The sequence below is a fragment of the Peromyscus maniculatus genome, chromosome 4, assembly GCF_049852395.1.
Source record: "Peromyscus maniculatus bairdii isolate BWxNUB_F1_BW_parent chromosome 4, HU_Pman_BW_mat_3.1, whole genome shotgun sequence".
NCBI lineage: Eukaryota > Metazoa > Chordata > Mammalia > Rodentia > Cricetidae > Peromyscus > Peromyscus maniculatus.
Window position 1 is genome coordinate 88,334,933 of NC_134855.1, and position 14,032 is coordinate 88,348,964.

General features: G+C 36.9%; 1 protein-coding gene across 1 annotated transcript in view; it reads right to left on the minus strand.

Moving 5' to 3' along the window:
* Positions 1–14,032, minus strand: part of LOC143272741 (anoctamin-3-like) — a 176,892-nt gene that overhangs the window by 17,508 nt on the left and 145,352 nt on the right. Inside the window, exon 12 of the mRNA XM_076568719.1 lies at positions 9,374–9,508. Coding sequence (XP_076424834.1) covers positions 9,374–9,508 — 135 coding nt within the window. The remainder of the gene's footprint in view (positions 1–9,373; positions 9,509–14,032) is intronic.

The window sequence follows — 14,032 nt, forward strand, 5'->3', positions numbered from 1 at the left end:
TGACCCTAACACTCCCATCTTCTCTGAATGATTTTTAAAATGTACCAATGATATTTAAACAAACAAAATTTTTATGTACCAACAAATGGATAAAAAAACCACTGTATATATTTCTAAAGCAGTATATTTGGCCTCAGAGAAGAAATTGTGTCAAATATGACAACATGGGTGAACCTGGAATACGTTTTCAATAGTGAAATGATCCAATCACAGAAGAACAAACACTGAATGATTTCACTTATTTGATGTAGCTAGCACAGTCAAACTCATACAAAAAAGGGGTGTTTATCTGTGGTTGTCAGAAGCCATAGAAAGGTGGTGGTAAACATAGTTGATGCTCAAAGAACCATGAAATTCCCATCTCACATGATGAATGAGTTCAAGAGACTTGTATGACATTACATTTACAAGTGAGCACTTAATATTACTATAAGAAGTTTGGTCTAGTTTTAAACATTCACACCATAAAATCTCTGTTTCAAAAAACAAATTTGAAAGAGATTTGAAATTTAGCTAATCCCTTAAAGGGAATATTCTAAACAAATCACTTACTTCTATAAAGACCAGTTTTTGATTGTTGTTGTTGTTTTATTTTTGTTGTTGTTCAATATGAGGATGGTAACTGGGGTGTTAGTTAAGTGATATGATAATATACCTAGCACCCAACTGGCTGATAAAGAATGAAGAGACTCTTATTGCTGAGGATAGGCATAAAGAGGAAACTTGTTTGGAGGAGGTTTCTTTAACATACAACAGTGTTTGTAAAGCAGGTCAGGACTGAACATTGCATACATTTCTTTTGATGTTCTGATGCCAATTCAGAAGGTTCCAGAAAATTGCAGTTTCAGCTCTTTTACCTCGTCCTGAAGCCCAGAGCCTTGAGAAGCAGGACACCCATAACTGTTTAGTCTTTCTTAAAACTTATGAGATGTCCTCTCTGAAATACTGATATGAACATTTCAGTTAAGTACATATGTTGCATATATATCATATACATATGTACACAGAGAGGGATCTAAAACTTGAATGCTCTATCTTCCTACTGTTAACTGCTAGGCAGTTAAGAAATAAGACTGTAAGCTTTCCTGGGTAAAGAAGTCTTGGCTGGCATTCGTGATCTCATAGAACATCTGTCCAGGCCCTTCTAGGTTTTAGAGTCTCCATGGAGAAGCAAGGTATTATTCTAATAGGTCTGTCTTAACTTTCAATTACAATAGATAGAGAAAATGAGATATTCCATAATAAAACTAAATTTAAGCAATGTCTACAAACCCAGCTCTACAGAAGGCATTACAGAAAACTCGAACCTAAAGAGATTAACAACACCTGAGAAGAAACAAGGAATAAATAATCCCAAATGACAAATCAAAAGAGGGGAAATATATGTGCACACACACTCATACACACACCACCACCACCACCACCACCACCATCATCATCATCAACAACAACAACAACAAAGCAGGAATCAACAAGCATTGTTCATTGATATCCCACAATATCAATGGTCTCAATTCCCCAATAAAAAGATAGACTGACCAAAGGGACTTGAAAATAGTACCCATACTTCTGCTGCATCCAAGAAAAATATCTTAATGTCAAGGATAGACATTTCTCATTGCAAAAGACAGAAAAAGATATTCCAAACAAATAGACCTAAGAAGAAAGCTGACATAGCCATGTTAACATCTGATTAAAGAGGTTTTTAAATGGAAACTAATCAGAAGAAATAGAAAAATACCTTCCATACTCATCAAAGGAAAAATCCACCAAGAGGACACTGCAGTTCTTAACATCCATGTACAAAATATATGGACACCTAAGTTCATAAAAGAAACACTAATACAGCTTACATCAGACATTGACCCTCACTCACTGATAATGGGAGACTTCCTTCCCTACAGCACTATTGCCAATAGACAGGTCATACAGAAAAAATAAAACCAACTAGAGAAATATTTACAGACCAAAACTAAACAGAGAAATGCTGGAGCTAATTGATATTAGAAACTAAATGTGGACTTAATAGACATTTACATAACATTTCACCTAAACTCAAAAGAAAATACCTTCCTCTTGGCACTTATGGAATCTTCTCCAAGATTAGTGACATACTTGGACATAAAGCAAGTCTCAACAGATATAAGAAAATTAAACTAACAGCCCACATTCTATAAAATCGCCAGTGATTAAATCAACAACAGAAACAGAAGAAAGCTTACAAACTCATGGAACAAGGACAACTCTCTACTGGATGAAAGCTGAGTCAAGACAGGAATTAAAGGCTTTCTAGAACTGAATGCAAATGAATAATACTCAAATTTATGGGACACAATGAACATAACTCTAAGAGATAAGTTTACAGCACTAAGTGCCTATATAAAAACAAAAAAAGGAGAGATTTCATACTGGTAACTTTAAGTAGCACATGTGAAACCTCTAGACCAAAAAGAAGTTGCACGCAAAAGGAGTAGATGGAAGGAAATAATCAAACTCAGGTTTGAAATCAATAAACTAGAAACAAACAAACAAAACCAATGTAAAGAGTTAATGAAGCAAAGAGCCAGTTCTTTGAGAAAATTGGTAAGATTGACAAACCATATTCAAATTAACTAAAAAGTGAAGAGAATATTTAAATGAACAAAATTAGACATAACAAAAAGGGGACATAACAACTGACACCAATGAAATCCAGAAAATCACAAGGTCATACTTAAAAAAACCTGTATTCCACCAAATTATAAACCCTAAAGAAGTGGATAATTTTCTCAATGCATATCACTTACCAAAGTTAAATCATAATCAGAAAAGCAATTTAAAAATACCTATAACTTCTAGTGAAATAGAAGAAGCAGTCATTAAAAGTTGTCTCCCCCCCCCCCAAATAAAGCTGAGGACCAACTGTTTTCAGTGCAAAATTCTATGAGACTTTCAAAGGAGTTAACACCATTACCCCTCAAATTATTCCTCAAATAGAAACAGAAGGAACATTGTCCAATTCATTTTACAAGGTCACAGTTATTCTGATACCCAAACAACATAAAGACCCAATGAAGAAAAAGAATTACAGATCAATTTTTCCTTATGAACACAGATGCAAAAATACTCAATGAAATAATTGCAAAAATCAGTAGCTCTCCTATGTACAAATGACAAATGGACCAAGAAAGAAATCAGGGAAACAATGCCTTTCTCAATAGTGTCAAATAAAAATAAAGCATCTTGGGGTAACTGTAACCAAAAAAAATAAAAGACCTATATGATAAAAACTTTAAGAGACTGAAGAAAAAAATTGAAAAAACTATCAGAAGATGGAAAGATCTCCTATGCTTATGGATCAGTAGGATTAATATAGTATTAATATAGTAAAACTGGCTATCCTACACAAAAAATTTCAACACAATTTTTCAGAAAATTTAAAATGACAAATTTTCAGCTTCACCTGGAAACACAAATACATAGGATAACTAAAACAATCCGGAATATTAGAATAACTGCTCTAGGTATCACCATCCCTGATCTCAAATTGTACTATGGAGTTGTAGTAAGTAATAAAACCAGCATGATACTGGTGCAAAATCAGACACATTGATCAATGAAGATCTAGAAATAAATCCACACATCCATTGGCACCTGATTTTGATAAAGAGGACAGAGACACATTCTGGAGAAAGGACAAGATCTTCAACAAATGGTGCTGGTAAAACTGGAATATTCCAAATACATGCATATTAATCAACCTATACAAAAATCAACTTCAAATGAATCAAAGCCCTCACTACAAAACCAGACACACTAGACCTGATAGAAGAGAATGTGGGGAGTAGCTTTGAACTTATTGGCAAAGGAGACAACTTTTTGGACAGAGCCCCATTAACACTGGAACTAGGATCAATAGTTAATAAATGGGACCCCATGAAACTGAGAAGCATAGAAAAGGACACTGTCATCCAGACAATACAGAATAGTTAAAGATTTTCATCAACACAACATCTGATAGAAGACTACTCTAAAAATTTCTAAACAACTCAAAGAATTAGATATCACAAAGACAACCCAATTACAAAAATGGGGCTACAGGTCTAAACAGAGGAAACTCAGATGGCTGTAAAACACTTAAAAAATGTTCAACATCCTCAGTCATCAGGGAAATGCAAATTGAAACTACTCTGAGATGTCATCTTAAACCTGTCAGAATGGCTAAGACGAATAAAACAAGTGACAACGCATGCTGTAACGGGAACACTCATCCATCTCTGGTGGGTGTGCAAAATTGATGGATATTAGTGTGGGGGTTCCTCAGGAAGATGGGAATGTACCTCAAGATCCAGCTATAACACTCAGGCATATACTGAAAGAACACATCTTCCTACTATAGAGACACTTACTCAACCATGTTCATTTCTGGCCTGTTAGTAATATTCAGAAATTAGAAATAACCAAGATGTCCCTCAACAGAATAAAAGATAAAGAAAGTGTACATTTACATAATGGGATATTACTCAGCTGTTATAAGAATGAAATCATGAAATTTGCAGGTTAATGGATTGAATGAGAAACAAATCATCCTGAGTGAGGTAACCCAGACCCAGAAAGACAAATGTAGCATCTGTTCACTGGTATGTGAATTTTAGCTGTTTAGTCAATGAAGACCAAGCTATAACCTGTAGAGAAACAGAAGTTAGGTATGGATTAAGGGAGTATGGGGACAGATAGAGCTCCTAAGAAAGGGAAATAGAATAGATAGTTATGGGTGTATGGCAGGGCAGGGGTGGGGTGGGGGACTGGAATGGGAGGATCAAGGGGGAAGGGGAAATGAAGAGGAGGACAAAGGAGGGAATACGGAGAGAAGGAGCTAAAGTTAAGGATTATTTGAGGGCCAGTATAGAAATAATATAGTAGAAGCTTTGTAAATATCCACATATGAAGGCAATCTAAATGAAATCATCAAATAATGGGGAGACAGAGGCCTAACTGGATGACTCTTGTCACCAAATGAGGCTTCCAGTATTGGTATTATGTTGTTGGCCAAAGCAGTCCCATTGCAACCCCACAACAGCCCAGGCTGTTGCCAAGACTATAGATTGTTCTCCATAAACTGACAGTAAGTCCTGTCCCATTGCTGAATACATCACCCACACAACTCACTGAACACGAAGAAACCAAGCTGGTGCCTACACAGAGCCTTCACCCCTATGTTCTAGAGTCTATGGTATAGAAAGGTACTCTGCATGCTATCAAAGGAAAAAGGTAAACACCAAGCCAGCCACAAAGCATTTGATCCACAATGATGTCTGCCTGTAAGATATGCTAGTGCAATGGTGGCACAAAGCTTGTGGGTGTTACCAAACAATATCTGGTTTGACTTTTATTTTTTTATATTTTATTTTATAATTTAATTTAATTTTACATATCAGCCACGGATTCCCTTGTCCAGGGCAAAGACTCCCCCGAGGATTGAGTTCAACCTGGTAGATTCAGTCCAGGCAGGTCCAGTCCCCTCCTCCCAGGCTGAGCCAAATGTCCCTGTATAAGCCCCAGGTTTCAAACAGCCAGCTCATGAACTGAGGACAGGTCCCGGTCCCACTGCCTGGATGCCTCCCAAACAGTTCAAGCTAATCAACTGTCTTACTTATCCAGAGGACCTGATCCTGTTGGGGGCTCCTCAGCTATTGGTTCATAGTTCATGTGTTTCCATTCGTTTGGCTATTGGTCCCTGTGCATTTTCCAATCTTGGTCTCAACAATTCTCACTCATACAAACCCTCCTCTTTCTTGCCAATTGGACTCCTAGAGCTCCACCTGGGGCCTGGCCGTGGATCTCTGCATCCAGTTCCCTCAGTCATTGGATGAGATTTCTAGCTCAACATTTAGGGTGTTTTGCCATCCTATCTCCAGAGTAGGTCAGTTCAGGCTTTCTCTCACCCATTGCCAGTAGTCTATTGTGGAGGTATCTTTGTGGATTTCTGTGGACCTCTCTAGCACTTTGCTTCTTCCTATTCTCATGTGGTCTGCTGTGGGATGGTCTGTATGTCAAGTTACTCTGATTGGTCAATAAATAAAACACTGATTGGCCGGTGGCTAGGCAGGAAGTATAGGTGGGACTGACAGAGAGGAGAAAAGAAAGAACAGGAAGGTGGAAGGAGATACTGCCAGCCGCCACCATGACAAACAGCATGTGAAGATGCCGGTAAGCCATGAGCCATGTGGCAAGGTATAGATTTACAGAAATGGATTAGCTTAATATGTAAGAATTAGATAGCTAGAAGCCTGAGCCATTAGGCCAAACAGTTTAAATAATATAAGCGTCTGTGTTTATTTTATAAGTGGGCTGTCAGACTGCTGGGGCTTGGTGGGACCCAAAGAAAAAACTCTAGCTACAGTGGTCTTCATTTATCATGGTCTCATTTCTTGTTCTCCCTCTCTGTTTTTGATCCACCTGGGATCTCTCGTTTCCCTAAGCTCTCATTCCCTAAACCTTGCCCTTCATTACCCCCACTCACATCCAGGTTGTTCATGTAGATCTCATCCATTTCTCTGATAGAACCCATACCTGACAATGCTTAGATGACCAAGAACCTGAGACTAGATGGCCCAGGGACAAAATACTAATGTTCTACAAAGAAAAGAAAGTAGCAATAAAATGACTCTCAGTGACATTCTGCTATAAGCATAGATAAGTGCCTTGCTCAGCCATCATCAGAGATTTCCTCCTGCAGCAGATGGGAACAAATACAGAGACCCACAGCTAGATATTATGCAGAGACTGAGAAACCTCGGAACACTTAGCCCTAACAGAATACCATCATCAAATCCCTCCCCTCAAAGCTCTGAGAACCCTGTGGAAGAGAAGATAAAAGATTGTAAGAGAGAGGATGGAGATTACCATGAAAACAAATTTCTCTAACTCAACAGGATCCCTCAATCTTGTGCCTTTTCTTGGGCTCTTTTCCTTTTTTTCTCCTTTTTGTTTGTTTTGTTTTATTCATTTGTTTGTTTGTTTTGTTTAGTCCTATTGCAATGTGTTAGTTTTTTTCTATCTTCATTATTATATTATATTAAAAATATATTATCCCTTAGAAGCCTGTTTATTTTCTAATGAGAGGCAGAAGGCGGATGCTCCAGAAGGAATGGAGGCAAAGAGGAACTGGAAGGAGTAGAGGGAGAGGAAATCATAATCAAGATATATTATGTGAGAAAAAAATCTATTTTTAATAAAAGGTAAAAATGATAGCAAAAATACAAACAAAAATAAATATGACTGTATTTTGGTTGTCAATATTTTGTAGATCCAAAATAAACAGACTCATGTCTCCAGCTTTTTATCATCTCACTACTTTGTAACAAACACAAAGGAGCTTAATAAGATAGTAATACAATTCAACACAGAGCAAAACAGTCTTTTCCCTGCCTGCCCACCAAGATAACAGCCAGGACTCAACAATGTCTGGCACCTTGAATGGAAAAATATCAGTCTCAAAATTTTGAAAGTCAAGATATTCAGTGCTGCTTATCTTGGTTTAGAATAGAAAGTCTGACAAGATCTTAATTATAGTGTGACAGCAGCAGTGGTAATATAATACCAAAAGCACGTAACTGAAGAGTTTGCAATGCCTTTTAAAACACTCCTTGTACTAAAGGTTAAAGAATATGTTTACAAAAGAAGCCGAAGTCCCCTCACTGGTCAATAGGGACAGTAAATTTCTTTCCTTTTGTGCATTTCTACTTTTGCATATTTTTATGTTTGTTTTGATGGAGGGAGGTGTCTGTATCTCATAGTAAAACTTTATGAAGTTTTGAAATTATGACAATGTGCTCCATGGGTCTAATCTGAGCAGTAACTATTGAGTGATTATTTTCCAATATTTTTTTTTTATTGAAAATAGATTCTTTCTCAGACTATATATCCTGATTATAGTTTCCCATCCCTCCACTCCTCCCAGCTCCTTCTCACATTCCCTCCTCTTTGGACTCCCTCCCTCCCATCACCTTCCCACTTCCTCTCCCTATTGGACCTGCTCCCTTTCTGTCTATCATTAGAAAGAATTTGCTTCCAATTGTTCATTCATTGCAAAAGAACGGCTTTCTTTCCAGGACACCTTTAACTGTAATCCAGCCTCTCCTCTGAGCCACATCACTTATTGAATAGTATATAGGAAAATCCCCCAAAGAAGCAGAGAAGGAGTAAGGTCTCAAAGCTGAGGTTTATATAGGATCATGTTGCCTCTCAGCATCAGAATGATTCTGTAAAATCCTGAAACAAGCCTGTGATCAGATCATATGGTTTCTATCTACAGTGTTTGTTTTGAAAAACAAGAGAATTCAGAAATTTCAAATCAAAGAGTTTGATTAGTCAACTCCAGTGCAATGGAGTTACTTTTATTCCCAGGAAAAAATACTATATATATTTTAATATTTTAAAGAGAAATACAGGGAAACTAACATTTACGATAATATATACAATTTTATATCAGCAATAGCTGTTAATATGTACTTCCTAGTAGCCAGGTCATTGCAAAAAGATTAAGAAAAGGAGAACAGGCCGGGCGGTGGTGGCGCACGCCTTTAATCCCAGCACTCGGGAGGCAGAGCCAGGCGGATCTCTGTGAGTTCGAGGCCAGCCTGGGCTACCAAGTGAGTCCCAGGAAAGGCGCAAAAGCTACACAGAGAAACCCTGTCTCGAAAAACCAAAAAAAAAAAAAAAAAAAAAAAGAAAAGGAGAACAAAATGCTGAGTTTTGATAAAGGAATCTCTCTTTTTAAAGATTTGTTTAATTATTTTATGTGTATGTACATGAACCTGAGTGTATGCATATGTACCATCTGCATATAGACATCTTTAGAGGCATTAGAAGATGGTGTCAGATCCTCTGGGGCTAGAGTTAGGGTGGTTGAACCCAAATCAGGTCCTCTGCAAAGAGTAAGGCTCTTAACTGCTGAGCCCCAACAAGGTATTCTTTGTGTTTTGAATTTGATTATATAGAGTTAAATTCAATGTTATACTTGTGAAAAACAATGCATTATTTGTAAGAATAATTCATTCCTATTTCTAATTTTATGTCACTCTTCTTTAAACTGTGATCACATTTTTGATATGGTTTATTTTTGCTAAAAACCAGTTTGCTGATATTTTTAGATTATTTAATGCATATTGGAAAAATATCTTTAATAAGGAGATAAGAACTCAATCTTGGACATATTCAAAAGAATTTGCACATAAAACTATAAAAATGACATTTTAATAGCACTTCTGTTATACTAAAAACAAAACAAAACACAGATGCTGCAGTCCTATTATTTATCTCCACTGTGCATAGGCATTTGTACTTTTACAAAGCAGGACAAATAAATTGGAGAAGTCTCTTCATAGCTCACCTTACTTGACTTTCATTCATTGTAACTAATCCATAGAAGAAAACACACAGGCCAACAACTGCTGCAGGAATCAGCATGCCAGTATACCATCCCAGCCATGCGAAGTACAAACCAATCTTCTCACCAAAGTATAGCCTGCACAAGAAAGCCAGTCTTCAGTTTGAATTAACGCAACATAAATGACCCAACAATCTCCAATCCCACAACAGATATATCAGATGTAAACTGAGGCCTCTAGTCCATGTACTTGTCAGCAATACTAGGGTATCTGACCCTGCTGGCTGTTAATGACTCTCACAATGGCAATGATGTGTTTCTGTAAACTTGGCCACTAAAGGGACAGTATAAGACCAACTTTCAACAGTACCTATTTCTGGTCCAACTTTCTCAAAATAGTTTTCATAACCCAATTTTTGCCTTTCTCCATCTTCCTAATAGTATACCTTTTTAGTCTTTAATGGAGCTATGTTTTCCTGAGAATAAAAAGAAGAGAAAAAAATCAGTTGGCCATCTGATTGGATTCTCAGTTCAGGGCAAGATGTGTCTCCACTTGAGACACTGACATGCTTATGCTACAGTCTTCCTGGTTATATCTCACCTTCTTCCACTGAAGCTTTATTCTGCTTGTCGGAAGCACATTTCCTTTTATTACCACTGGCCTCTAACTAAAACAAAACATTTCCCTTTTCCTGTAACGGGTATTTGTCTTCTTCTTCATATTGTTTCTTCCAGGCAGCTTTACTCTCTAACCCTTGTTAGGTGTTTTGTGCTTGTTCCAATGCCTTAGTGTCATCAGACATGATGCCTTATAACTTTCCTTCATACCACAATTCAGTGTTACACTCACAACATTTAAGCCCATTGAAGTGAGAGCTGTGCATTTATTGCTTCACTACCAACCACTGTTAGAAGAGCAAATGAAACTAAAGGAATTAAAACCTTATTAGTCTTCAGTTGATATGAAAGTGGCAGATTAATGAGGCAGTTCTAAGATCTACTCAGCTGTTCTCCCTTCACTCACTCACTCCAATGTTGCTTTTTTATAGTTCCATAATTTATAAAGGGCTGATAGAAATAATTTTACATTCCCTGATTTCCTTACTCCTGTGAGGTCTCCATTTTCTAAAGCTGGTTAGTTAACATAACCCTGCCCACAGCTACACTGTTAAAGATTGATGCTTCACAGTGATTGTTGCTGGGAAGAAAATTTAATTATTAGTTTTCATTAGCAAGGCTTCCCTTTCTGCATTGTGAACAATGGGATATCTTTATGACGATGGGGAGAGTAGTTGCAGGGACTGACCTGCTCATAAGACACTAATGCATTAACCTGTTTTTTTTTTGTTGTTGTTGTTGCTGTTGAAGTTAATGTAAGTTAATATTATTAGGCTAAAATATGTTCTAAGTCAAAGCAGGCTTCAATGTGTGTCGGGGGGTGGAGAAGCTAGCTGCAGACAAAGAAAAATGGCCAAAAATGACCTTGCCCTGCAACACCGGTATTTGCAACTATCTACAATAATTATTCCTTAGAGGTACAACAAAATCCTGCAGAAGAAAGAGAACAAAGGGATACTACTGCAGCAGTTCCCCACTACTGCTCAACCAAGGCCATTCTCTTTGTGTCTCTTTTATTTAAAGCTCCCCCTGTGACATTTCAGTTGATGATCTGTCCCTTGCTGAAATAACTTCTATCTCCAAGTAAACCCTGGTATCTATAACTTTAGAAATAATCATTTATTTCAACAACTTTATTTTTTAAGTTTAAATCCCTTTGATACCAATTATTAGAATTGTTTGAAATGTCATATCCCTGTTTTTGCAGCTGATGATTTTTTAAAGTATTCCTTTGGATCTAAAATAGTTTCCATGGGAAATTAGATTGAAACTAAATAAGCTTTAGCTATTAAGTGTTTGAATCAATTTTAAAATAGCAAAACAATATAACCGCATCTCCAGAAATGATTGTTCATTAAAAAAAAAGATGAATTGACAGCTTTTGACACATACATCACATTAAGGTATTTTTATACTGGACATGACAATGGTGATTTGCCTGTGGAAATCCCATCAGCTATGATCAAAAGAACCCAACTGTCACATACCATCCTGCTCTTATTATAGAAAGGAAGCAACAGAAAGACTCATGAACAACTTAACTATAAAGAGTTAAAAGTTCTGGAAATTGTGCTTTGTCCACAATAGCTTTCTGTGGTTGAAGCTGAATGTCCTCCACATCACTGCTTCAGTTTTAGCTATAACTAAGTTCCTAGGCAGTGCTGTCCATTGACATGTCACCTGTACTCCTTTACTGTATACCCTTTTCTGGTGGGTCTTTCATGATGCATTATTGCTTAGTCACTTTAACCAACACATATTCTTACAGGAAAATTACCCATCTCTGTGAGTAGTCAAACAATAGTAGCTGGAGAGCCCTGGATGTTTGTAATAGAGACCCCATTTATTCATAAAAGATGCTTGCTTAATTTACCTGAAGCAATAATAGCAATGCTGCCTGTAGATAAGAATAGTAACTCAGCCAGGCAGTGGTGGCACACAACTTTAATCCCAGGACTCAGGAGGCAGGGGCAGGTGGATCTTTGTGAGTTTGAGGTCTACAGAGTGAGATCAAGGACAGGCACCAAAACTACACAGAGAAACCCTGCCTCGGGGAAAAAAAAGTAATTCACACTGAAATGCTACTCAAAAACTATCATCTTAGTTCCTAAAAAACATTTTTATGAGCCAGCATGTCTTACTATATTGTGCCCACAGATTTCAAAAATAATAATGCTTTACTTTAATACATTAGAATAATGGAATTTGTCATGGTTGTCATGGTAAGAAAATGTCTTGATTCTGGATATACTCAACAACTAACATTTGCTGAGTATTCATCCTGTGTATCTCCAAGTGCTTTCTCCACTTACTATCCTGTGACCCACAGAGTTCACCACTGTGGACCTTATCCACTCTGTTTTTTCAAAACTTCTGACTTCCAGACAGGCTTGTTGGTTTCAAGATCTATATGGTAGATGGTTTCCTTTCTCTTGGGTCGTGGTTTGTCTACAACTACTTTCTTCCTCAGGTCACAGCTTGTATCTGTTACCTCCTTCTATGGGTTAGTATTAATTGGTTCTGGCAAGTCCTTCCTCCTCCTATGTCTTTAAGATAAGGTTTAATAATCGCTTCTAGTTTTTACTAGTCCCTGAGCATGTCATTAGGTGTTGGTTTTCATGATCCCACTTCCCACTTCTATATCTTCTTTCTTACTGATTTCCCTTCAAGCACTCCTTCAGTGATCTGTATCCTACTGAGACACTGACTAATACAGTTGTGAGCTATTCTTTATATTCTGTAAACAGATAAAAATATCAACACAAATAGCTTAATAATATGTGTTTTTTCTTTTATCCATAGATATTCATCATTAGCTAGCAAATCAGAATAGTATTAACATACATTTTATGCTTTTTATATGAACAATGTTTTCTGCACTAAAATAAATTATGTAAATTTCAAATATAAATATTCTAAACATAAAACTGAATCCAGGCATGATGCTGTATGCCTTTTATCCCAGCATAGGCAGACAGAGTTCTGTCAGTTCAAAGCTAGCTTTGTTTACACAGTAAGTTTCAGGGCAGACAGGGATACACAGTGAGACTGTCTCAAAATAAATGATAGATAGATAGATAGATAGATAGATAGATAGATAGATAGATAGATAGACAGACAGACAGACAGATAGATAGATGATAGATGGATGGATGGATGGATGGATGGATAGATAGATAGATAGATAGATAGATAGATAGATAGACAGACAGATGATAGAGTTAAGAGCAACTACTCAATAGAAAGTGCTCACAAAAATAGAGAGAACATCTGTTTGGAAGACACATATAGCCAGTCCAGTGCATTACCAAGTTCTACACCTACAAATTCTACTATCCATAGATCAAAGTTGTGTCTTCATTAAACATGCATGTTCTATTTTTGCCATTCATCCCTAAATAATATAACATATTAACTATTTCCCTAACATTCACATTGTATTAGTTATTATGAAAACTCTAGGGATGATTGAAAGTATGCTGAAGTATATATGTACGTTATGTCTAAACACACACTATATAAAAGGAATATGGGCACCGTGGAGTGTGTCATTTGAGAGGAGTTTCTGGAACTAATTCCTTGTGAATACTGACAGCCTACCACACACACACAGGTGATGTGTTGGGTGTTTGCCTATCTGCCTTCATATCTGTTGAATGCTTCTTTGTTTTGATTTTGTTTTCATAAGGTAGTCCATTGTTCTAGCTCCACTGTAAAATGCTTATGATGAAATTGAGCAATGAGATACTAGAAGACTCGGAAGTATGAAGAACAAATAAACAATCCAGGATAATTTTCCTCTCCTAGTATTCCTCAGAACCTGGTACTTTGGGTGTGTAATACATATGGCACCATTTCCCCTCCAGGGTGATGGTCACTTCCTCTTGCTATCAATCTCTGATTGACTTAAAGACTCTTTTATTACCTTTCATACTCCATAACCAATTCCTGGCATTGATTTCCTTCCATTGAAAAGTCATGCAGTGTTTTTTGTTGTTGTTTGTTTTGTTTTCTGCAGAGAGTTTCTAAACTGAAATAGCTGTG